Source organism: Rhipicephalus microplus, chromosome 7, assembly GCF_043290135.1.
Source record: "Rhipicephalus microplus isolate Deutch F79 chromosome 7, USDA_Rmic, whole genome shotgun sequence".
Taxonomy (NCBI): domain Eukaryota; kingdom Metazoa; phylum Arthropoda; class Arachnida; order Ixodida; family Ixodidae; genus Rhipicephalus; species Rhipicephalus microplus.
This window is the reverse complement of record NC_134706.1, coordinates 38986630-39013325: the sequence shown is the minus strand read 5'-3', so window position 1 is coordinate 39013325 and position 26696 is coordinate 38986630. Positions and strand designations below refer to the sequence as shown.

Genomic DNA, 26696 nt, shown 5'->3' with positions numbered 1-26696 from the left:
AATTTTGACCACTTGGGGTTCTTAACGTGCACCCAAATCTGAGTACACGGGCCTACAACATTCCCACCTTGATCGGAAATGCAGCCGCCACTGCCGGGATTTGATCCCGCGACCTGCGGGTCAGCAGCCGAGTACCTTAGCCACTAGACCACCGTGGCGGGGCTCTTTCGCGTATATGTAGATGTATGTATACATGCGGGGAAGGATGCACTTGCCTCCTCTTTCTGCAGAGTGCACATCACCTCTCCGGCCGGGATCGTCTGCGCGCGCGCCTATCTCGTGAGCGAACAAAGGTGGGGGGGGGGGGGGGGGGCTTATGGTGGCTGCGATATCGCGGCAACGATCAGCGCGTGGCTTGTGCCTCCACAGCAGGCGGGAGCTTCCACAGGTGGCGCTCTCGACACACACACAAAAAAAATGGTGCCAAAAGTGTTTCCGCAGCAGCCGTGTTCTCTTACACCAGATTTTTGCAGAGTTACGTGAGATCGGATCTAATTGAGTTGACTGACAGCTTCACTTCGTATAATATTGTGATTCTTTAGCCTTGATTCGTAAAACGTTTGAATACGTTGCTATCGCATTCACTGCGTTGCCCTTTTGGCGAAACTGTGACTACGCACGAGACTTCATGTGGCCATGTACTGTGGTCGCGCCGCAGGACACTTGGGTTACTTAGCAAGCGCATGCTCACTACAAATAGTATTGCTTCTAAAAATGCTAGCCTTTCTCATAAAACATTCGAATGTGTTGCTATCGCATTCATTTCTTAGCCCTTTTGGCGAAACTGACTCTTTCTGTCTATTACTCTAGGGTTTTGCTTAATCACCAGGTCTCCAGCTAAACGAGTGAGCGGCTAATCTTGCTTCCTGCGTATCAATTGTTGCCTATCGCATTAATTGCTTTCCTAGTTTTTTCTCATTTTGTTTTAACTTGTGTCTTCCCAAAGTATAGAACACCAGGCCAGGGTGGCGACTGCGCACACGTCAGGTTTGGCGCACGCCTCTTTGACGCTAATGACTCCTGACAATCACGTCTCCGATACCAACAAATTGTATGATTGTCAAGGGCGAGTCCGAAATCTTTCGCTAAGGGCCCTCACAGAGCTATACATTATAGCATTCGAGTTCAAGCAAAATGAGCAAGTCAATCGAAATGAAGCTTGTGGCACATTCTGGTTGCGTGAATTCCGCTTCGACGTTCTAAATCAAGCGCAATTTTTGCTCTAGAAAATGCTCTAAGCAAAATAATGTTAGACACCTAATAGAACTGATTCTAATAATATTTTTTTTCCATTTCAGCACACCGGCTCAAAACCTCATTTATATGTAGCTCCAAAAGCAGATTGTTTGAAGGGCACTAAAGGCGTTTGTTAGAACCATCAATAAACGTGTTTTTTTTTGGGGGGGGGGGGAGTTGACCGAACTTAGCGACGGTAAATTGAAAGTCATTATACCGTCCTGTACAGCAGCTACCAACAATCCATCGACTATTGGCCACCGATAACCAAAAAGAGATTTCCAAAATACCGTCCATAGGCGCCAAATCCACGTACTAAAGACCGTATAAAAAGGTTGCCTAGCGCTGTATCGACCATCTTCAAACCAATTACTCAACACTCTATTGACCATTAACAACCGATAACCAATAAAAATTTCTATAAAACGTTAGACACTGAATCAAAGCAATAAAAGCTGCATAAAAAATGTTTCCTCCTGCTGTATCGAGCATCTTCACACCGGTTAGATCTATGGACTATTTGCCACCAATAACCAAAAAGAAATGTCCTTGTAAGGTTCAAGAGATGCTAGAAGAACGGCAAATTAAAAGTTGTTACACTGTTTTGCAAGCTGCCTGTTACAAATGTTTTGTCTACTATTGGTCGTTCAAAAAGTTACTGATGTATCTTGCCTAATGAGGATTATTCTTTCTTTGGGAGAACGACCTAATGTAAATGCGGGCACTGCTGCGCTGCAATAAAGGGGCCACACCAACACTTGGCCACTCTTCCAAATTGAGAATGACCTCGCAAGCAAACAACATAGTTTAACAGCTTCGTTAAACGGCAATAAAGCTTGTTCTAACATAGTGATATGCACCACATGCTTGACATTGTGTTAGCTACAGCGAGGCGCTGTTTGATGTTTACTAAAAATGCTGAAATATATGCACTGCCAAAAAATATTGATGCGAGATACATTTTAATGAACTGCCAGCACGCTTGAGTAACACGTAAGTTATATCAAAACCTGAAGTTAGTGACTGCAGTTCTGATGAATGTTAGCAGAGTTCCAGTCAAATATAAGAGATCACATCTTTTTAGGTAAAGGTTTTATTTTTTAGCACCATGGGTGATTGAATGTATAACTTTGAGTGTGTTGATATAGCACAGAAGTTCCAAAAAGTCATTTCATGCGTGGACTGCCTATAACATCGTAAAACGACAATTAAATAGTAAGAAAATGATCATATACAGAAATAAAAAAATAAGCGCCTTATGCAAACGAGGGGACATCAAAGGGTAAAGCAACTACTATTTCTCGCGCTATAGGGTTTGCTAACTGTGCTAGTATCAAGCACTAAATTAATGTCATTTGCAAAACTTCTATAAAACATGTCATTCTTGATCCCAATTTAGTCGATAAGAGTGTAAGAGTTGGGATTTGAAATACTGTAACATCCTCGATGCAGTCCACACTTGGTTTCAAGCGATTTTAACATGCTTGAAGCACTGTTCACGAAAGATTTGCCATTGATGCAGAAATTATCGAAGCTGTGCACAATTGGCTAGAGGCGCAACCGAAGATATTTTGCTCAATGCGATCAAACTTGTGAAACCTTGGGCACAGCGTGCTGTGGTGCAGGAGAGTTACGAAAAAAACAACAACGTATGTTTTAGTTTTCATCATTGGAATAAAAGGGCCTCTAAAAAATTTCTTCACTTTTTCAGTTCCCCTGATACATGGGAGCTACCAAATTAACTATTTGAAACCATAAAAGTTTATGTTACAAGCATGAAAAGTAAAAATATCTTATTAACACAGCACACACAACTTAAAAAAAGGAATTGCAGAATAGATGTGTGGTGCTATTTGTAGAACGTGTGTGGTTTTACAAAGTGCTAAAATGCGTGACCACGAACTTGCCCAAGGCTTAATGACAGTTCACATTACTGCGCATAAACTTGTGGTTTACAAAATAACAAAATATGACATGGTAATGTAATGGTTGTTCGATTAACATATGTGACCATTTACACACTTGCACATTAAAAAGTCACAGCTCTGCCCAATTGCTTGCACAACTCATCTTCAGCTGCTCAAATGACTTTGGTTCCTTCGACAACAGTGAGGCTAGGGTGCTCCTTCTTTACAGTACATTCATACCCGGAATTCTGAAATAATTTCAGAGGGAGTCATTAGCAAAAGTTTCACATGACAGAGCGTAACGTACAATATGCTTCCATGACGCTGGAATTTTCTTAGTTCTGTGTGGGCATAAGTAGAGCGCATGGCCAGCATATCAGTTGGCACCTGACTCCAGTGATAAATGCAAGAAGGGCATGCTGAACAATAAAGCTTCATAACGTTACGGTTCACCAACATTACGTATTGGCAGCGTAAGTATGTCGAGCTTAACCCGCTTTCATACAATAAAATACATTGATAACAAAGGAACTTACAAGTAATGTGCAATACTATTTAACGCAACGTCCCAAACCTTGCACCCTACCTTGTGGTGCAACGACACGGCGGTTTCAGTGACGTCAGAGCAAGTGTAATAGGTTTTTAAAAAAAATAGAGATTTAAAAACACGCTGCGTAGGGAACAGCAATGCTCCTAATAAAAATGACAAAACTCCTTTCTGTTTCCGTCATTTTATAAAAAACACAGAGACAGAAGAGAGAGAGAGAACATAAGGAGAAAGGCAGGGAGGTTAACCAGGGCTGAGGCCCGGTAGGCTACCCCGCATTGGAGAAGGGGAGACGGGGAAGGAAAGAAGACACACAACAAGCATTAATGGTTACAAAACATTTTACAACCTATGTAAACAGCTCTAGGCAGACACGCAAACAAGTATTGTCCAAACGTAACCGAAACAGTCTAACCGGTGAGTACTGCTGCTGGGGTGTCGGATATCTACGGCGAGCAGATACGAGAAGAGGGAAGCCGTCGTCAGAAGAATGAGGTGAAAAGGTACATGCGCCGACGGAACGCGGTCGACGAAGTCACGCAGGGTTCTCCTCGGACGCGTGGACCAGGTACCATCGACGTCTGAGGCCAAGCGAAGCAAGCCGCTCCTATACTACTGACCTCTGCCAGGCGCTCGGGACACACCCCGACCGTGATGCTGGGGAACCGCCTTTCTAGCTTCAGTCCCAACGAACAACCCCTTGCGAACCACGTGTAACCACACTCCATGCGCACTTGTTTTTGTTTACCTTCACTTGTAGCTTGTCTCCCCCTCGTGTCGCAGGCCCTCGTCGTCTTCACCTTCACGCTAGTTTCAACGCGATAGCGTTACAGAGCTCGTGTCCCAGAAAACCCACCGCCGGCGTCGGTTCCGTTGGTTGTGAGCGAAAAATCGTCTGTGCCTCTGTCACCGAAAAATCAAGTTATCAAGATAGCCGCGGGAGGCCGCTACTTGTCCACGCGTGCGGGCGCGATCACACTGAAAAGGCCGCGTATTCGAATAAAAAAAAAACTGCTCAAGGTCTCGAGGCGCGGTAGCTGTTCTTTGCCCTGCCACCCCTCCTTGCTTAGCTTCCAGCGCTTTCGTCAGGATGAGATAAGAGATAACGCAATTGCAGCATGCGACAAACCTTTGTAACCTTTGTAACTCCACTCGCACTGGACGGATTCTTGAAATTTTTGCGGCGTTGAATTCTCGAGGCAGTAAGCTCTTCTAGTGAATTTAATTCATGATTACTTGAAACAGTGTTTCAGGGCCCCTTTAACGCATTTTATTCGACAGATGTCACGACGAAAACGAGCAAAATCGGTGATAATAGCGCGCGCTGCTCCAATCTACTGTGTGCGTGCGTGTGTATGTAACAAAACATATGAATAAGTATGCACTTAGCGGTTGACGGGTGCACTAGGGGCCAGATTTCGCAATCGCATTCAACTCTTAAAGGCGAAGCTTAAGGCTCCCCCAGTTAGTTTCCCCCGTGCTTCTGCCTGACGGATTCGTCTGCTATACCCCTGTCAGCTCTTACGTAGAAAACCATTATTCTCACCAACGGCTCCGTTGGTGAAGATAATATGTGTATCATTATTATGAGAGACGCCGTAACGAAGGATTCCGGAAATATTTACCGTCTATTGTTTAGCGTTCACTAACTTCGCACAGGAAACGAACCTCTACTGTTTCGTCTCCATCGAAATACGACCTCCACTGCCGGGTTCGAACCCACCACCTTCGGGCCACCAGTCCTGTACCCTAGCCACTGATCCACCGAGGTGGACTCCTGCCTCGGTTTATCGGCCCACTCGTAGTTCTGGGGGAGAGTTCAACGGCCATCTATCGTGACACGCCACTTTTAGTGCCACCTGACCGCCATCACCGAAGTTCATTTATCACGCATGAAGCTCTTCACACCACGGTTCCTCGTCACCTTGACTGCAGCAGCTTGGCTGGCCGCTTTAGTTGGTTGGTGGGTTCCTCAACATCTTGGCGCAACCCACTCTGGAGAATAGGACATGATTAATTGGTTGATTGCCCCTTTTTACTGGTGCAACCCACCATGGTGGGATCGGCCATGCATGAAACGAGCGGTGCCTTGCTATATAGAAGCATTTTTTTCATAACTTCAAAATGGTAAGCAATAAAAAGTTTTGAAAGCATTTGTTATAAAATTTTACAATAAAATAAAAAAAACAACAAGGAAGACTATCGTTCTTGATGAATATGCTTCATTTTGATAACCTATGAGTCAGTTCATTTTAGTAAATGGAAAGAAGAAGATAAGCAATTTTAAATGCGAAGCAATTAGCAAACTTCGGCGACTTTTACCGTATCTATCTATCTATCTATCTATCTATCTATCTATCTATCTATCTATCTATCTATCTATCCATCTATCTATCTATCTATCTAGCCGCCTACGACTCTTAGCTCTCTAGGTGTTTTCGATAATGCTATCGACAATAAACTTGGTATTGCATAACATGACTGTATGAAGAACTATCTGGCTATTCATAACATGAAAATCATGATATGTATATCATGAATGTCATGATTTACATTTCAAGGTCCTGTACCTCTTGCTGTAGTTTCGTTCACATGGCATGTTGCAAAACTGGTATGGAATGACATGATTACATGGCGAACACAAGAGGCAGACCCTTACATGAAAATCATGACATGCGTGTCATGTAACAACATGACTACATGTCACGCTCATGATGCGCTCACGGCCGTTTCCCTAGCTTCACATATGCCAAATTTGATATTACGTGAAGCCAATGGATGACGAATGAATGTGACAGCTACATACATGATAATCATGAGATCCGTGTAATGTGAGAACATGACTACATGCCACAGTCAAGGCGCCAATACATTTCGACGTGACGTGGTGTGCGTGCTCGCCGGCATTCATTTCGTCGCGTCACGCAGGTGTTGCCACGCCAGGCGCCGGTCCTGCCATATACTCGCAGGCGCGTGCCGCGTTGCATTGCTTTGACGCATGCGCGTTTCAGCGCGTCCGGCGTACCTCCGTCACGAAAAGAGGGAGACGTAGAGTTGTCTGGGTAACGCATCGGCACGAAATGCAGCACCTCGCATTTCGCGCGGGTTGCCGTCGGGCCGCGCCGACGGACGCTGGTCGCGCCTGTCGTCAGACAAGAGTGCTTGCGTTTTGCTAACGTAGCGTCGCTGCGCCTAGCGTGCGCGCGCGTCAACGCTACATAGGAGTGTATTGGGCCCTTCATGATGCGTTCGCGGCCATTTTGCTAGCTCCGCAATTACCAAATTTGGTGTTACGTGACGTCAACAGATGACGAAATGTATGACTGGTGCGAACATTATAATCCTGACACGCGTGTCATGTAAGAAGATGACAACATGCCACGCTCATAGCGTGCTTGCGGCCGTTTCGCTAGCTCCACATATACTAAATTTGGTATCACGTGACGTGAGTAGATGACGAAGGTAAACAACACATGCAAACATGATAATCATGACGCGGAAATCATGTACAGCATTATTTACGTCCACCAGGCAATGTTGTGCTCGTTTCAAAGTGACATATCAACTTTTCTCATTCGTGCTTCGCATATCATGGATTCCCACTTTACGTGGGATCTGGTAATTTTAATTTGTCAGGATCCTAAAACGATGACATGTCAGAAAGATGTGGTCGAATGTTTAATCTCTCTAGAAGAACGATAAAAAAACCTGTTCTGCCCCTATGTTCATCTTACTTCACGTGCCTTTATTCTCAATCGCGAAGGCGACGAGACAGAAGAAGCTCGTGTGCTCGAACGCGCGGTCATTTGTTCCGCACTGCAGAAGAAACGCTACCCCGCAGACGCCTCCTTTCGGGTCAACTCTATATATCCGATAGCACGTAGAAAAACGCGACTGAAGTATGCCCCGAGTTGAACCCACCGAGGGCATCGCCGCCAAGCCGGACTTGTCGCCAGCCGCATGTGGGGTCAGCAGGGGCTCATCCCCGAGCTTCATGTCGCGGCATCGCCATTCTTCAGACGTGGTTGTCCCACAAACCGCATCGACGGTGAGCAGACGCGATCTCACATCCCGGCGCCAACGCGTACCTGAATCAAAGGCCACCAAGTCACCGTCAGACTCCAAGCCTTTTCTTGACGCGGCTGTCGGGAGAAGCAGGAGCATCGCTGGCCCTGCTTCATCTGCTAGCCCTGTACATAGCCCCATGAGAGCACAGAGAGGCGCCGTGCCTGCCTCTACAACGTGCAGCAGTTACGCTCCTCGCATCATCTTGCCGCACCGCCATCGTGGAGGCGGGGGTGGTGCCAAGCCCCCGATGAAGCCAGCAGTAAAAGCCAGTGGCGTGGCAGCTGGCGGCCTGAACGAGCCGCCCCGCACACCAGTTTCATCAGAGAGCACCGAGAAAAAGTCTGAGGATGAAGGCAAGACAAAAGATAGTGTTGAAAGTGTGCATCTGTCGAGGCTACAGGGAACACGAGCGATCATTTCCATTGTAGCCAAGAGCAGCCCGTACGAGTTGAGCCTGAATGCGACACACCAGAGGGCTTCGACGGGACAGACCATGCTGAGTGAGGAGGTCTTGGAACGATTGCACTCCCTGGTACGTCGGCCGCTAGTGACATTTTCTCTTTACTTTGGCGTCTAGGTAAGTTTAGAGAGCTGCATTTGCTCACCGGCTCTTTTGCGAGTTCTAAAACTGCCCAGGGCAAGCAAGCAGGTAGATTCAAAGAGGAGTTGACTGACGATAGTTATAGTGCGAGAACAAAACGACGACACAGAGACGAGAATTACACGAAGGACACGGCCGTTTCTTGTCTTTCTTGTCTCTGTGTCATCGTTTTGTTCTCGCGCTATAACTATCGTCGTGTCATACCAACTCGCTCAAGCTGCCACACCTCTGAGTTTACTGACATGTGAAAATGAACATGACGAAACTCTCCATTCTGTTGCATTCTGAAACTGAATGGTGGATTTGAAATGAACAATTTGCTCAAAATTATTTCTGCAGGGTCTGCAGGTAAGCGTCGACGCAAATGCGATAAGCATTTAAGCGAAGCATATACACTCTCGTTATTACCACTATGGCAACGCTATGTTGTTGTGTGTACTCTAGCCAAGCTACACCTTCTTGGTTTCGTTCTTTCTTTAGGGCATAAACACAGCTTTCCTTGAGCACGATATATGTATCATGACTCTATTGAGATCACCAAATGAGGTAATGTAAAAGCGGTGCGTACGCATTCATAATAGAGTAAGAAGGGCTTGTCCGTTACCGGCTTCACAGAACATGGTCTCCGAATGTCGTCCGTTCGTGGGCTTGTCTCTACACTTTCCCGGCACGCATGAGGACTGGGAATTACAAAAACAATTATTTCCTGCTACAACTACGTTTTTAATCTGTGTTTCTTGATGTGCGCATCTGTCTTATGTGTATACTAGCCAATAGAAAAACATTCCAGAAAATGTCACATTCATATCGAGCCTGTTTGGCCAGACCTTTAGTGTGATGGAACTGGTTTAACCCCGGATTATGACCACATGGCGTGAAATAGTTTGTGTGGATGGAGCCGACGGATTAAGCAAGACTTTAGCACCGTTTGTAAGAAATGGTAACGGTGTCTAGGGATAAGCTCCTATAGATAGTACTGCAACTATAGTATGCATAAAGGATGCGGACACCATCCGCGGAAGTGTCCAGGGAGTCAGGATTATAGCTTAATTCGGTATGTTGCCAGTCTATTTAGCGTTAAGATACCAGCACCAATGGCGTCTTAAGATGAAGGTGTGCGCGACACCTGACGGTCATCTGAGTGGGTCACGATCTCTCTAATGCCTATGCAGGCAATAGAGGGTGCCAACCAAACAAAGTTGAACAGCCTGTGGACCGAAGCTCGGTGGAATGCACTTGTCGCGTGTGGCGTTGTCGCCGTCATTCTGATCGTCATCCCGGTAGTGCTGTTGCTGTTCAGGCACAGACTTTCAATAGCCCAGATCCCCAGGAACGAATCACCTTGCAAAAGCGCCGGTTGCCAGCATCTGGTGCGAGAGGTCATCGAACGCCTCAACACGAGCGTCGACCCTTGCGACGACATTGAGGCACACGTCTGCGGTGTGATGAAGTGGGAGAACGGCCTGATCACCGACACTGCCACGAAGATGATGCGAATGTGGATGAGGCGGGGCGCACAGTACCTGGAGTCTAAGAGCAAGCGAGAAGGTAAAAAAAGTATGGTTTATCCCTTCGTTATATGAATCGGTATAACACGGAAGTGCAGCTTGTTCTTGCGGAAGTAGTCGCAGAAGTTGTACGTAGTGCCATACAAACTCGCCCATGGTTTCGTTTTCCGAAGAAGTTTAATTTTTATTGTACATTGATATAAGAGGACCGGTAAATTGTGCCTTATGTATGATTGCTAAAGCACCGTTTAACGCACCCGCATTGACGCTTAATGATAAATCTCCGCCGGCCGAAAGTCCCTAGCTCGAGTTCTGTTGACGAGACATTTATTGTGATATCAATTATATGGACATTTTTGCTAGATTTTGCCGCCGGCGTCAGCATCGACGTCGGCGTCACTCACCGTATATGTATACGTATCTATTTTTGTTTGCTTTCTGATCGTGCATATTTTTTGACATCATTTCCGTGACGGAAATACATCCTCGATATTTTTGTGCTCCCCTGCATAACACACTTTTGGGTTCAAAACTATGGAGTGATTGTTGTAGTTTCAAATCCTGCGCCTGATACAGTGAAACCTAAGAAAGTGTCTAGCCCGGGTATCCAGCGATGCCCCTTCACACAGTTCACACAACTCCGGCCAACAAACCAGCAATGGCGTCAATGTTTGAGTTAAGCACGTAGGGCTTTAAGGGTACGAGAAAAATTTCGCTAGGGAAATCAGATAACTCCATGTACGACATTCGCCCTACTTCTCTGCTGCGCGTTATGGACTTCATGTTTGCTTGGGGGTTGGAGATACCTGCTGTGTGCATCGAGTTCGGCCCGGTTGTTTCTTCTCTAGATGCTGTGCCGGAAAGGTGTCTCTGGGACAAGCAATTACGCACTTAGCGAGGCCGTGGCGCCCTCTCGTGTTGTGCGTGTCAACCTTATGTTTCTGAAGTGAATTCAACGATTTCAAGTGTGGTTAGTCTTTAGTTCTTTTTGTTGATTGTATTACATTGGACTTTGATCATTTATTTGATTATGTTATTACCATTGCTAGGTTTATTTTAGGGCCAGTATATGTACCACTTTATTTTTGGCGTGACCACGCCACATGTGCAAGATGGAGGACAGGCCAGGGCATTAAAGTGCCTCGCACTTGAAAGCTTAAGGCTACCCTAATCCTCGACTTGGGTGTCTGGAAGTGGCCCTCGAACGTCAACGTTTCTGTGTCTTCATGTATTCCTCGGCTTAGCCTCGTGTTGCGCGTGCTGCTGAAGCAGATCTCGGAGGCCACGTGGAAACAAGCACGTGGCTGAGATATGCATCACAAGTTACCACTACGGTGCCCGCTGCTCAGAAGAAAAGCACCTATTCTTTGAATGAACCAATTTATTGAACGTTCACCATTTATCCTGACGGTTAAGTGACCCCTATAGCTTATGCATCGATACGGCATGCATCTAACAAGGCTATTACGTGTTACCAAACCCATCGATTTACATAGTTCGATGACGCCGTATTCACATTACGTCGTGTTTATGTTTGTGTGCAGCACTCACATATGATATAAGGCTGTTTTTTTACCGCATTACTAGTGATACATTAGACCCGGATAGTGATATTGCCGTTTCTAAAATAAATTGATAAATTTACGCGTGCTTGCTTTTCTCTGCCGCACGTGCTGTGATTGTCTCGTGCGTTCAGAGAGCGCGGCGATCTCCCTTCAGAACCCACAAGTCGCACAACTCCATTCCGTGCGAAGCCAAGGCCACATGCGGACTGCGCGTTTGATGCCATTGGAATAAGTGCTCCGTTCAACAGCGCTTACTTATTATCGAGATTGGTTTTGTTTGGGAAAACTTTATTCTGAAAGTCCGAAGGCATGCCCCCTGAAACGCGGTGTGCTGCTCCCACGACGGTACAGTAAGGCCGAGACCTAGCACCGCACGTGGGCCCTCTGGACAGCCCAAAGTTGTGATGTCATGTCAGTACTCAGGAGAGCGGAGTCCCACTTGATAGACGATGCTGTGTCGGTGCCGCGTACCGAAGGGCACTCTCAGAGCATACGGAGTAAGGTCCTATTACTCTATAGTAAGGTGGCTAAACCACCACATTTTGTACACAAGTTAATTAAATTAACCTGTGTGTTTATAAAAAGCTGCTAACAATTTAGAGTACTTGATACTCTGCTATGGGAGAGCATGAAGCCGTTCCGTAGCGGATATAACTTGTAACCTGTGTGTAAACAGAGTACTCGGTACTCAACTACGGGAGAGCTGATAGCCGTCCCTTGGTTCACACTAAGGTAGGCGACACAAATCTGTGTGTTTAGAAGTGGGTAGCGATTTAGAGTACTAGGTACTCTACTATGGGAGAGCGTATAGCCGTCCCGTGAGGAGCAGAAATCAGTCAGCAGTGATAAAACTTGTGGTGAAAGGCATGTGAATAACGCTTAAGCGTTCCACATACCTCACATTCTCACACAGCTTCTCGTTTGAGTCTCTGGTCTTAGTACGGCAACTTGAACGTCTCGCTATATTTTGTCATTAATTCCTACGTCCATGCTGAACCAAATGCAATGTTTGATGTGGTAGCGACGAACACTTGACTCATAGTATTCGTAGCCCTAGCATTAGCCTCCAAAAAGTAGTTAATACTTGAAATGAAAGCAGCCACCACGACTGTCTATTATATATGTGAAAGACTGGTCCACTGATCTAAATTCAGCAGAGGTCACAGGACGTGCCACGGTGTCGTGGGTGGTACGGTCTTTTCTTTGGAAATAAATATGAAATATGAGGCGCTCAATTATCTCTGACCACGCATGTTGCGCAGCTGCCTTCTCCTTGTACTCCGCGTGCTTGGCACCGGCCGAGGAGTGCGTGTCCCAACTCAAGGCGTTCATGAAGGGCCGAGGCATGACGTGGCCCCAGTACGGGGTTGACAACAGCCAGCATGCAGTGTACGTGATGCTCGATCTGCTCATCAACTGGGGCGTACCGTTTTGGTTCGAGATGAGCCTGAGGCGGCTGCCGAACGACGCAAGGTATGCCATTACTACTGTCTACACGAGTTACAGATGTCTTTGCAGACAAGCGAAAAACTCTTAACGACCATCACGTTTCATAACGGTAAAATATCAGAGAAAATAAGAGATGACCACACCCACCGAGAAACAATACCAAACCTTTAACGCACGAATAACAACCGCTATGAAAGAGTGGGGCCAAAATGTTTATAACATTAAAACATGTTTAAAACATTAAACAAGTTTAAACATTAAACATGTTTAAAACATTAAAAATAATGTTGCGGCTACCTTACGGTAGCCTTGTTCACAGTAGGATGGCCCAACAAAGTGAGCCCATGTCTGACGTAAGACGTTGCCGAGCCACCTGGCGTGCGCTAGTGGCAGACTAACATCGTTTCTCAGCGTTTTTTTTTCGTAGTCATATAGTTAAGAAACGGGACCAGGTATTATTCGGCACTCTTTTATTTCGTTTGATCTTAATGCTCCTTCCTGACCAAACAAATGCTTCCTATAAACAATCGACTTCAATTTTAACGCACATGACTTATTGGTATAGGGCATTCATAAGAACAATACAATTGTTATCAGTGTAACCATGGGGCGGCACTGATACGCAGGCAATGAAGCTTCTCATACGCGTGCTATGTTTTAGAAGCCTGTACCGACTGGCGAGGCATGATGGATTCGGCGTCGTACGGAAAAACTCGGTCACTCCCACAAGCAAGAATTTGTCCTTCTCAGCCGTAACTCGTGTTCGGAAGGCGTCCGCTTCGCAAATGGCGCGTAGAATTACGCCATACTCTTCTGGCCAATCACAAGCGCTCCCTCCCTCCGAAAAAAAGAGGAGCAGGGTTCCGTGTACCCGCATGCACTCGCCCTTTCTCGCAAATTAAGACCAGCCACGCTGTGGTTTGGCCGCACTCTCTCATCTCTGCCGGGCAAGGAGGCATGTGTCCTGGTGCGAGAAAGGCTAAAGAATGGACAGTTGTAGTAAACCGGTCTTACAGGGATACTGAGCGTAGCGTGATAGCGGGATCGAAGTGCGCGTGCGCAAGTACGTACGCTAGTCGTAGCGCTTACCGTATGTGCGCTATTTTTCAGATTTATTAGACAAGTATAGTTTAGCGTTAGCGTGATAGCGTACAAGTTAAGGAAATGGCGTTACCTTGCAGCAAACGTTCGTTGTGGGCAGCGTCTCGCTATGCTTAGCGGGATAGCGTTTACGTGGTTTACGTGCCCTCGCTGGGACGGTGGCACCAACGATTAGATGGTTAATAAGTTAAACAGTGAAAAGGAAAAAAACGAGAATATTTGAATATGCCAATGCGCAAAGCATCGTTAGAAGTTTATTTTAGTGATAATAAAAGTAAATAAATATGAACCACGCACCAAACGCAAAAACAATTATGTTGCCGATTTTGTTTACATCGATCTTGCATTTAGGCCTAGGCGAGTTTGAAGTGAGAAGCTATCCCAAAAACTACGCCAACTTATCCGTAATACTCGGTCATCGAAGCTAACTGAAGGCAAGCGAAGCCACTTTGAACAGTCATTCGAAATGAACAAGGTTAATCTATCAACAACTACGCCAAAATCACTTCGAAGCAGGCGTCCGAAAGCGCCGCCATGTTTACGTACACTATACGTACACCTACGATGCAACGGTAACGTAGAAATCTGAAAAATACCGCGCGTATGCGAAGTGGTATGGGTGACGTACGTATCTTCGCATGCGCACTTCGATTCCGGTATCACGGTACACCCGGTAGTCCGGTAAGCCCGGTATACTATAACTCTCTAATATTACCATGGTAGCGAAGGTGTACGTAGTGTACACACAAGATGGAGGCACTCTCGGACGCCCACTTCAAAGTCATTTTGGCGTAGTTGTTGAAAGATTCACTTTGTTCGCAGCAAACGACTGTTTAAAGTGGCTTCGCTTGCCTTAAGTTAGCTTCGATGACCAGGTATTACGGATAAGTTGGCGTCGTTTTTTAGATCTTTCCATTTCGAACGCGTCTAGGCCTAACTACAAGATCGATGTAAACAAATAGGCAACCTAAGTGTTTTCGCGTTTGGTGTGTGATTCATATTCATTTATTTTATTATAACTAAAATAAACTTGTGACAATGGTTCGCGCAGTGGCATAGGCAAACATTTTCGTTTTCTTTTTTTGTCACTCTATTTAACTTATTAACCCTCCGTTAGGTGGAGCCACCGTCCCAACTTGGACACGTAAACCACGTAAACACTATCTCGCTACGCTGTCCATAACGAACGTTTGCCGCATGGTGACGCCATTCCCTCAACATCCGCTATCTGCTAACGGTAAACTTTAGCGTCGTCGTTATTCAGCACTGCCAGCGCCTTCACATAAAAACGCAGCATCTAGCCCACATGTAGACATTCCTACCTGATGCCTCTAAGCTGGGAACCACGCACAAAAACGATTACAAGGCAAATGAGCGATTAAAATGCCTAACATTTTTTCGATGTTCTTCTCTGCATCGAGATGCTTAACACTCTGAGCGAGTTTACCTTAGTATGTCATCCCACTCCGAGTTGCAGTCTTTGTCATTCACTTCTCTTGCACCCTTGTGCCAGGTACAGCTTGTACATTAACCGCGTCCCGATGAACAAGTGGCGCCGCCAGCAGCAGGTGTCGGAAGACATGGGTCACTTGAAGGAGTACACCAAAGTGTTCTACGACGTGTACGGCGCCAGCAAGGAGGACCGCTCTCACATCGACAAGTTGCTCAAGTTGGAAAAGGACATTTACGCTGTCATCGAGCCGCCAGACTTCGAGTACGGCACTCCGCTACGCAACTTTATAAATTTAAGGTTTCGCGAAAAGTGCTCCACAGAATGTGTGTCTCCTTCTCGCTAAGGTGACTGGCTCGGAATAATAAGTTTTGAACGAACCATTTATGACGTCAAAACATGACGTTCACTCATTTATGAAGTATATAAGAGAAGGGAGGCGTTCATCGCATTCTATACTCTGACCGACCCCACCTAAATGGGCTTGGGCCTTCACGTAACACAATTTTTAAATTCACGAAGTGTTTTTTAAATAAAAGCGTCCTGCCATTTGCGCAGCTGCGGCAGCACTGGACAAAATATGGTGGTGAACAAAATTGAATATCACGGCGAACAATTTGTGTATTTTTGTGGTTGATTATTTGGCTGCTGGCTATTCTATTTCTCATTGGCGCAGGGACAAAATACAACCGGGAGCTCTGACGGAGACCCTGGTGTCAATAGGTTCGACAGCGTTGTTCATATCCAGCTACAACAGCAAAACGTGGCTGGGTTTCCTGAATGAGCTGCTGCAACCTCACCAGTTTACGATGGAAGATTACATCCTGGTCGATGACATCGGCCTCTCTCGAACCATGGTTGAAATCCTGATGCAATTCAGGTTCGCGAAAGTCCCCCGATCAGGATGGTGCATATGCACTTTTTTTTATTGAGATATCAATCATATAGACAGCCTCGAAAGGCTTTTGCCGTTTTCGTCGCTATCATTTTCTCTATGAAGTCTAAATTGATAACATAAAATAACAGAAATATTCAAATTGATAGAAAACATTTAGAAATCCCAGCAAAACAAGTAGCAGCGTCTTCACCTCATGAAAATTGGCTTTTCGACAACCTGTCGAAAGCTGACACAGAAGACTCTAGGGAAACACATATCACTTACACTGAACTGCAGTTAGTATGATGCATCTAGTAGAATTGCTTCGGTACTTAACGATTGTTAACTTATCAGTATACATGAAGCTTAAAGGGTATCTGGAACACTTTTTCACCATGGTCAAAATAGGGTGCCGGTCGGCATTCGAGGCTGTTGAGAACGCGCAATCCAACCCTCTAAGCACCCCACGTGACCAGGAATCATGAAATATTTCTCGAAGTACACTAGAAATCGTTCGCTCGTCTTTTTGTCTGTTTAAAGTGATACTATATTTCTAAATTAACATGCAATGTATGCAAATTTTAGGTCATTCGCTGAATGGAGCATCACGAGCTGCGTAGTCACGCTGAATAAACACCCCTGGTTATGAAAAAGGCCAAGAACACTTCACCACAAGTGTGCCATTATTCTATGTATAACATGTAGCCGACACACCTTTTCTTAGGAAATGAATTAATTTCTCCATTCATTCATTGCATGGCTGCAGAACATGCCTGTGGAAATCATACACAGATGCACGTACAGTAAAGAGCTTGGATAGGTGGAACTCGAAGGGACCAAAATGTTATCGTTCTTCAAGTGATCCCTGCAACGCTTTTCCAGGTAGCCATTGAAAGATGAGTCTTTTTACGATGACGCCATGCGAACTAGCTGAAGTTTTTACACTTTTGGACTGCGTAGTTACCGCGAACACCACGGAGACGTGCCAGCGTGCGCACTTGCTATCACACTAAAATTATCCCGCGCCTTCAGGACGGTTGAAATGATGACGAGAGCCAGCGGTGCCTTGGAATATAGGCCCCAGCAGGTGCCGTCACCCTCTTTTAGCGGCAAGACAGTCTCCTACATAAATAAAGTTTTGTTCTTCTTCTTTGAAGATAACGAGTCACTCTTGTTTCACACAACTTTGCCAGTGAACACACAACTCTGCCAGCTCTTGCACTGCAGTTATAGATTTTTTGGTGGTGGTCAATCTGTGAGGCAATAAAATCTTTTAAAGAGGCCATTTTCTATGGTAACTTGGGAAAGTGCTGAAGTGGGCCTTTAAATATTTAACATAGAGGTTTTATATCCAACGTACGCCGCGATATAGTTGATGGCTCCGGTAATTTTGACAGTCTGGTGTTAATTAATAAGCACTTAAATTGCAGACTACATGGGCCTCCACCTTTTGCCTACATCGAAATGTGACCACCACGTCCCGGATCCAACCCGCGACTTCCACAGGGACCCTCTAAATGCACATGATTTTTTGCTCCCTCAAGTCTCCACCTATCCAGATTTTATTGTATGTACATCGGTGTATGAATTCTACAGACATGTTCTGCAGCCACGCCATCAATGAATGAATTCGCGTCCTGCAGCAAGTTTCCTCGGCGACATGTTATACGCACAATATTGACATATTTGGGGTCAAGTTTCCTTGGCTTGATAACGATGCAGGAAACGCTCTAGAATGAATACAAGAAGATGGCAAATATAGGACATGCACTTTGCTCAGAACTCAAATTTTCGGGGAATAAGAACGTCTCTTAAACACTTCTAGCACCACCACGCAGGAAATGATCACATAAGTGTCAAGCAAACCGCATCAAGATGACATCAACATGAACGTAACCTAAAGAATGCAAGGTTGCATGTTCGCAATCCTTATTGCTGTCACAGTGTTATCGAAACGATCAAATTAAAGAATGACTTCTATTCACGCATCATGCAGTAACATGGACATGCTGTACACACTCGGCTGGTGGTTCGCCCAACAATTCTCGGTGATGGCATCGCAGGACGGCAGCATCGCTTCGTACGGCAGCGCCACGACGGCGGCTGCGAACCGACAAAGCGACTGCTACGCCCTCGCCGAGAGCCGCTTCCGGCGGCAACTCTTCTTGCAGAGGGCGCATGCGTCGCTTGGCTATCCCGGAATGAGGCAGGTCGATGACATCTTCAGCAACATCCGCGACACGACCGTGACTCTACTGCGGTACGTAGGCACTGCAAATCAAATTTGACGCGGGCAAGTGAATATTTATCTATTCCCAAGCGTTTAAGACACTTCTAGATGAAAGTGTTTACGTGTAGGTTGGTGTTATTTTATGGGGATGAGCAACAAAAGCTCGAAGCGCTTACATAGCTCGTTGCCATGTGTGTATAATACTTAAGTTATGCAGATTCATAACTTTGCGGGATTGAGGTTTTTTGTTTCGGAAGAAAAGTTTCACTGCTAAAAATGACAAACGCAATGAACTCATTTGAAAATGAGGGCGAGAAATGTTCAGCCCGGGAGCCAGCAATCGAGGCGGACTGCTGGCAAGCGAAACTAAAAGATCTTTCTTTCTTCCCTCCAAATACCATATGTACGCTCGGCGTACAGCAGTGCCTCCTTGTGGCCACATGCTGCAAGGAACACTGGCAGTGCCCTCTACATCTCTTTTTCACATTTTATGGGGTGGGTCCTTATAAGTACGACCACTTCGAGTCCGCGTCACAGTTTCTCGAGGAGTCACTTCTAGAATTCATTATCAAAATTCCCCTAAAATTTAATATTTTCTTCAATATTTTTTAGGGACGTATAACTTTACGCTTTGAAAACGAAGCATGTATTTGCTGAAGTGTTGATAAGGTTGTGAGTTTGCGCACAAGAGGAAAAAAAAGGTAGCTCATAGGGTGGAGCAATGTGGCCGTTGAAGGTGCACCGATCACACCACTAAGCTTGTGTGTCTCTCGTCAACAATTGGTGCTGTGTCGATTGTGGGTTTGTCACTGATGATGAGTTTCTAATACGGCAATGGGATTCGTAATCGTGGTCACCTGTCATTTCGCGTTGGCACTTTCCATTTTTGCCTTGGTACTGTGGGTTCTGGAAATGGCGAGCGGGCGCCACGCCACGCTCTTGGAGTGAACGGACACAGCAGGCACGTCGGTACAAACCGAATAACATACACACATTTATTTAGCTACTTATGAACGATGATATCGTCCGTCGAATTGACACATCAATTGTAGTTAACCCACTAAGGCATCCACACACAATATAACCATACACTCCATGAAAAACACAATAACACACCCAAGGCGGAGTCGCCAATGCTTGTCTCACCACGAGGGCCCCCGACGCGTGGGCCACGGTACCGCGCGCCGAGGACCCAGGCTAGTGACAACCGTTCGCGGCAACCGCCATGCGCCGAAGAGACTCGCTCAACTAGTTCTCGCCCGCCCCCAAGGCTTGATTTCCATTAGGGGTCACCGCTGGCAATATCACTGTAACAAGCATGATGATGATCGTGGTGTTTAACGCGAAAACAACGCCATCTACCGCCCGGTGGTTGTACCCCAAAATGCGGTTTTTGGGCGAGACACGTGCGCCACGCAGCGCAAACAACATTACAGGGGGTGTCAGCACCCCCACAGTACGAAAGCATCGTCCTTGTGCTGTGATTCTGAGCACGTGGAAAGCACTTTGGTTCCCGGCACGGAGGAAGGAAGCAGAAATGCGAAAGAAAGAAAGAAAGAAAGAAAGGAAGGAAGGAAGGAAGGAAGGAAGGAAGGAAGGAAGGAAGGAAGGAAGGAAGGAAGGAAGGAAGGAAGGAAGGAAGGAAGGAAGACAGGCAGGCAGACAGACAGACAGACAGACAGACAGACAGACAGACAGACAGACAGACAGACAGACAGACAGACAGACAGACAGATAGATAGATAGATAGATAGATAGATAGATAGATAGATAGATAGATAGATAGATAGATAGATAGATAGATAGATAGATAGATAGATAGATAGATAGATAGATAGATAGATAGATAGATAGATAGATAGATAGATAGACTTAAAGTCGCTGAAGTTTGCTAAGAAATGCTTGGCATTTAAAAGAAAGAAAGAGGAAAAGAAAAATAATAGCAGGTCTAGCACGCAGTCGCACTTAATATGACTCTCAACGCACTGGCTGTGGTTAAAGTGACCCCAAGCCTGAACAGTCACTTTACAAACGTAAACTGGTTTAGAAAGTACCGCTAGATGAGAGAGTTAATTTCACAATTTTGTTCTTGGTACGTGCCACTTTGCAGTGTTGGCGCCATTTTGAGTACAGGCAGCGTGCTTGAACTCACAATGAGCGCGACTGAGCCCCCCCCCTATTTCACGTGCCCCCATTCTGCAGTAGGATCAAAAGCTCCCGCTAAATTTTTTTCCACCTCGGCTTCACGCAGCTCGTTGCCGTGGATGGACGAGGCAGCTCGCAACGAAGCAGTCGCCATTGTTGAGGCCACGGAGATCGAGGTGTGGAGGCGCAACCTAGGGAACCACAACGATGACGACGACAGCCGGGAAAGGCCACCGTAAGTTTGCCAATAACTGACAACTCGTAAAGAAAGGTTCTGAGGAGAGTAAAGAGTTTTGACGCATTGAAGCAGCAGCGCAGGTTGTCGGAATCGTTAACTTACCAATAGTTATTCGCACTGCGTGCCTTTAACACAGATGGTCCATGGGTGTCAGCAGGAGGTGAGGCAAAAGCATTAGCCGCCCCTCCCCCCCCCCTCTGAGTTACACCAATACTTGCTCCCATCAAAATCACACCAGCGGTCCCTTCTTACCCTGCCATGATCCAGCGCGGGTAGGCTCACCCCATGACGAGACCATGCCCACGCTTGTGTGTTAGGCACGCTTGTAAAAGCCAAAGTTCGCTTGCACCAATGTGCTGACTTGAGGAACGGCTCATGAATATTTAAATACGATAGTCTTTCTTGGGATACTTCAACGCGGAAATTTTGGCCTGTCTCTATGCCTGTCTGTCTTTCTGTCTGTCTGTCACACGATTCAGCCACCCGGTCAAAGTCTAACCTCCTTCTGAACACCAACCTATTTTGAACTGGTGGTTGCATTCCTACTTGTGAGCATTATCAATCAAAAAACGTAAATAATACACATGTATGAGGCGCAACATCGATACGTAAGTATTATATGGTGTGTCCTTTATTAGAAAATACATAGATATGTAATCCTAAGGACCCTCGTAACCGTTAAACTGCGCTGAAAATGCGACACTGTGTGCATAAAGCCCGGCAGGAGACTATCGTCTTTGAGTGACATAATTCGTCGAAGCACACGGATACGGACCATTTTTTTAGTGGAAAACTAAGAGCAATACTTATTCGAAAAACCATGAGCATCGTAGGAACCAGCACCTCGGAAGCTCCACAGGACAACTTCAGCTTGGCAAACCATACGGGAACCGCCCTAGGGAACCGAGTGGTGGACGCACGTCCCAAGGAATCCACCGCGCCGACGCTAAAACCAATGGCCTAGCGGAGGCGAAGGCGCACGTCCCCGTCGACTGGGACGGTCGTTCAGTCCTGGATCGACGCAGCCATAAGCTACAAGCGCCGCCTCCCCAACTGGCCCCTAGACGACACGCTGCTTCACCGGCACCTGTCGTACGCGACGCTGGTCAACTACGACTACTGGTGGAACTCGCTTTTCATACAGATGGGCGCAATTGCCGAGCCTCTGTTCTACCTGGACGGCCCGGTGTCAGCGAACTACGGTGGCATCGGCGTCTTCGTCGCCAGGCATCTCTTCAAGGCGCACGATTACATGTTGAGTCGTGAAAGTCGCCTGCCCATACCTTCGTGGTCCTTACAAGAAAGCAGTGCATTTGTTATAGGTTCTGGTATATAGCGCCCGCTGATAATATGGCGGGTATATATAAAGGTTCAGCGCAACTGGACCCCTCACCGCCATCGATACACCTTCCACAAGCGTCGTGAAAAACCATGACGGCGCTTCCCAGCCGTTGTCGTTCTCAAGAAGTAAAGTTCAGTGTAACACTGTTAACGTCAGTTACCTTTTGGATTCACGATGGGACGAACTCTCGTAGGAATAACAGCTGTAAATGAAGGAGTAGCAAGCACGGAGAAAATGACGCAAAGCTGCCGTCGTAAAACATCCGCAGCCGCAGGTCAGAGTTTGCTGGCTTTTATATTCGTAAAAGTGGAAAGGCTGTGAACCTTTCCACACTGGCCGTCTAGCGTAGACACTGTAACGTTATGAAATCGACAACGACGACTTATCTTGAAGGTTTTTATTTTTCGAATAGTTCCTTTAGGTTAGCTTGCATCATTAGTCTCACTACAGACTAACTTGTTCACCGCATGCCCCAAATGGCTGTGTTTTAAATAGGAAAAATGACGAGTTTCAGTTCAAAATACGTACGCAGCAAATACCAAAGTACACTATCGTTTGTCACAATAGGAACAAAAAATGGCAGCACAGCCCACAAAGGCACTGCACGCCATTTCTCCTTGTAGAAAATGTTCACATTCGACGGTTTTCATTGAGACTGATTGTTAATACATTGCATATAATCATTCAGGGTTGTTGCTACTATAGCTTTATATACCTAACACAATGTTTGAATTGCGATGTCCAAAGCCCTCGTGAAATTCACCAGGACGTTCGTGTTCGACCTGCCTGCATGCAAAAGTCTTTTAACACTCGACGGCTCCTTGACGTTAGCGTAATGACTAAGCGGTATTGCAAAAAGCGTTTATGCGATTTCTCTTTGTAAATTAAAGTAGACAATAAGGCCTGTTCATGATTCGTGATTGATGTATAGTGTCCGGTGGAGAACACGCGGATTATGCAGACAATGATAAGAGCAGTCTTTGTCCTCTCTGCTCTGGTTCTTGTATGCTTGTGGACCGTGTTTCCTACCACGCAGTATCGATTCCATGGTAAGCACAAAAATGTGTGTGGGGAATCTAGCATTCTTAGATTATATTCGACTATAGGTTTCTTCTAAAAAAACTACTTGCATCGGAGACGGACGTGGCCAAGTCTGTTGCGATGCGAACCTTTATGGAACGTTTTTTTTCTTGTCCTTTTAAATCGTAAGCATGTTTAACTTCGGCATGAAGTTAACGGTAAAGAACACCACGCTAGATACACGACGTTGGAAGGACGTAGCTCACATTAATTTTTTTTGTTTTTGCTGCTTTCCTCTTCAGCATGGCTCGCAGCTCGACGCCAAACGCAGGAGGCGCCGCTGGGTGTCAGACTCCACGAGCGCTTCGTACCAACGCAAGCTAGGCTGCGAGGGCCAAAGCATTAAGACCATGGAGCATGTTGCCGCCCTCGAAGTCGCTCACGCCGCCGCCTTCGGAGCGACGGGAACCGACGGGAAGTCGTTGTCGAGAGCGGACGCGAATGGGGCCGACCGACTTCCGGGTCAATGGCAGGCGTTGTCGCCACACATGGTTTTCTTCCTCGTCTATTGCCACTCGACCTGCGAGTCTCGAGAAGGCAGTGGTGGTCTCAGTGGCCGGCGCACAGTCCGCTGTGGCGACGTTCTGAAACGTGTGGCGTCCTTCGGCCGAGCGTTCGGGTGCCCCGCAGGCTCGCCGATGACGTCATCGGTTCCCAAGTGCTCGTTCTTCGCGAAGTGAACAAGGTGGAAAAGATGACAGACGAGAACTTTTTCGCAGAAATACGCCTTTATTTGGTCACTGCGGAGGCAATCATCCGCGATATATTCGAGAATTTTCACGTTTTCAACGTCATTGTGCAGCTTGTATGCTGTATGGTGTATTTCGTACGAAATCTCTTGGTTTTTATTCTTGTTTACTTATAGTTTTGGGCTTTAAGTTTGAGGGTTTCGTGTGCCCTGAATAAACAAAGTGATAAAGAATTTCCTTGTTGATTCACTCTGGACACTGAAAAGACACGACTCATCTGCAGGCCGCAGAAATTGCAGAACGCGTCATTGCTGCCTGTTGCATCCAGCGCGGCGATCCCGCCAGTACCTCGGCAACAAGCAATCTGGCAGCACCTTACCTATCACTAAGATAAAAATGTATGAGACCAACAACAATCCGTCGATGCGAAAGACTTTCACCCATTGATTGTTTCACTATAGTGCACGACAAAAGCCTGTTCAGGAAAGTCCACAGACAGGGACCAAATATTATTATTGGCTGCGATAAGCCTTGTATGAGCATTTTTCAGCGCCCAAAGGCCAAAGGCAGTACGTAACTTTAAGTACTCACTGTCTGTCTCCATTGGCATGAAAAGTGCAGCGAGCAAATATTCCTTGAACTCGCAGGGGGGATCCATACCGTAAATGATAAATGTGTCAGCTCGGAGGCGTGAAGATACAAGGGCAAGAGAAGCGTAAGGTATAATTTGTGCTAGCCAGCTACACTTGCTAAGAAGCAACACTTGCTTGATCTACACTAGCTAAGAAGGACCAGGAAGGGGGAAACGAGTGATTAAACGTGTCGATAAGCTAACAAGCTGGCTATATAAAGGTCAGTCATTCGGACGTCGTTTGTCTCACAACCACTACTATAAACACAGTTGTAATGATGACGTCAGGTCGGAGACAAAACATGAGCTGGTAGGATAACAGTCTATTATCAACTCGTGCAATCCGAAAAATTGGCTTCTGTCATTCACGTGTGTATTATGCTGGACAGGTGTAACATATGTGTTTAAGTGATTACGGTGCTTCATAGTGATCACTCTATTAGGATCACTGTTTCCATTAGTACGTGGGATCTATATGCTTTCCTATATGCCACTTGTTCAAATGGCCGCATCAGTGTGTACGAATAACTGTGAAACGAAGCTTCATTCAGGATGAAATGACTGTTATAACGAAGCTCATATGACTTGCTGAAACTCAAATTTGATAGTCTTATTCGTGCGAAATAGTTTATGGCTTAAGCGCCACGAAGATTGGGCAAACCCACTACTCTGCATTGCTCCTGTAAAGATTTCTAATAAAAATGTATGTTTAACATGGAGAGGGGCGAATTCCAGTGCTTGCCAGTGGCATGCTAAAATGTGCAAAATATTGCACGGACGGAAAACACGGCAGCATTACGTTTTGTCACAGCCACCGGGAGGCGTGTTCTGCTGAGTGAGCAAACACTTATTAAACAAAAAGACTACCATTCTTCTTTGTTCGTATTCCTGGTTGGAAATGAGACAATATTTGTGTTATAAAGCGCACACGTCAGTCTTATAGCTTAAAGATTTTCATTTATTTGATGTTTCTGATTTAATCTAAATTTGCAGCTTCTTTTAGCGTCATAGGCCTTTACCATGAGCCTTATGTCAACTGGCTTTCGGCCCAGACGCCTTTGTGGGTGAACGTCATCAGGAAGAGGCGATCATCAACATCATAATCATTGTTATGGTCACGATCATCATCAAGCACGAATTCCAATTTCTACACAGGTGTAGCCAACCATTGAAGAAAACTTAAGTTGAAAGAAGCGATATCGATCAACTCAGTGATAAACATGGAGACCGGGCGTATGTTTCTGCTTCAGTGATTATGCATATAAACCCAGTGTTTGGGTGCTTATATTTCTGACATTAGTACTCACAGATGTACCTGACCTGGTCAGAAGTAGCAGGGACGCTTATTGCTCCGTTGATAAAAGAAATGTACAATTCCTTACGAGGCAATCTTACAGAATTGCGCGATAACTTCTCTTCACTTCTTTGGGATCCTTTTAAACATTTTTGTTTGCTTTTCTAGCTATAACGAAATGGGTTCACTCAATTCGCAAGACCCATTTCAGACTATGAAATTTAGTGGTTATGATACTCTTCTGCGGCGAAATAAAGAGAAAGCTGCGCTTCGAATTTATTTTTACGAAATTACGCTGTAGAGTGCCAAAACTAAATTACTACATGCATATAGCTGCTCTGGCTCCTTCCACTCTTTGCTCATTTATAACAAGGATGAAACGATTAAGCATTTTTTTTATCGTGTACTCGCTTCAACTCACTGAGCAAAAGCATTCCTAAAGCGGCTTTTAATTGAATTAGATTGGACTTCAATCTTTCTATTATTCTCTCCTTGAAACCCTCCCAATTAGGTTATTGTCACCGGGATATCTGTTCTGCTGTACAAAGATTCTTAATTGAACCATGCCGGTTTTGATTAGAAATTTCTCAATCAATGAAATTGTATTTCTTCTAACCTTTTCAGAATTCATTAGATATAAACCTATTATGTGATCCACTATCTAAATAATTGTTTCTTGGCAAATCTTCCAGGGTGGGTGTGAGCCATTCGTTTAGACCACCACCATCATCGTCATCA

General features: G+C 45.7%; 1 protein-coding gene across 1 annotated transcript; it reads left to right on the top strand.

Annotated features, from left to right (window-relative positions):
- The first annotated feature begins 7761 nt into the window (after positions 1-7761).
- Positions 7762-24024, top strand: LOC142767752 (uncharacterized). Its single transcript, XM_075869983.1, has 9 exons — positions 7762-8290; positions 9532-9907; positions 12695-12905; positions 15496-15696; positions 16109-16312; positions 18306-18569; positions 20791-20919; positions 23301-23313; positions 23587-24024. The coding sequence occupies exons 1-9, from the start codon at positions 7895-7897 to the stop codon at positions 24022-24024; spliced, it is 2232 nt and encodes a 743-aa protein (XP_075726098.1). The 5' UTR covers positions 7762-7894.
- Positions 24025-26696: the final 2672 nt, after the last annotated feature.

Excerpts from the sequence above, each read along its gene's own strand:
- LOC142767752 (XM_075869983.1), top strand. The coding sequence starts at position 7,895 with ATGAGAGCACAGAGAGGCGCCGTGCCTGCCTCTACAACGTGCAGCAGT. Across the intron at positions 12,906-15,495 it reads CGGCTGCCGAACGACGCAAG|GTACAGCTTGTACATTAACC; the intron begins GTATGCCATTAC and ends CCCTTGTGCCAG. Across the intron at positions 18,570-20,790 it reads ACGACCGTGACTCTACTGCG|CTCGTTGCCGTGGATGGACG; the intron begins GTACGTAGGCAC and ends GGCTTCACGCAG.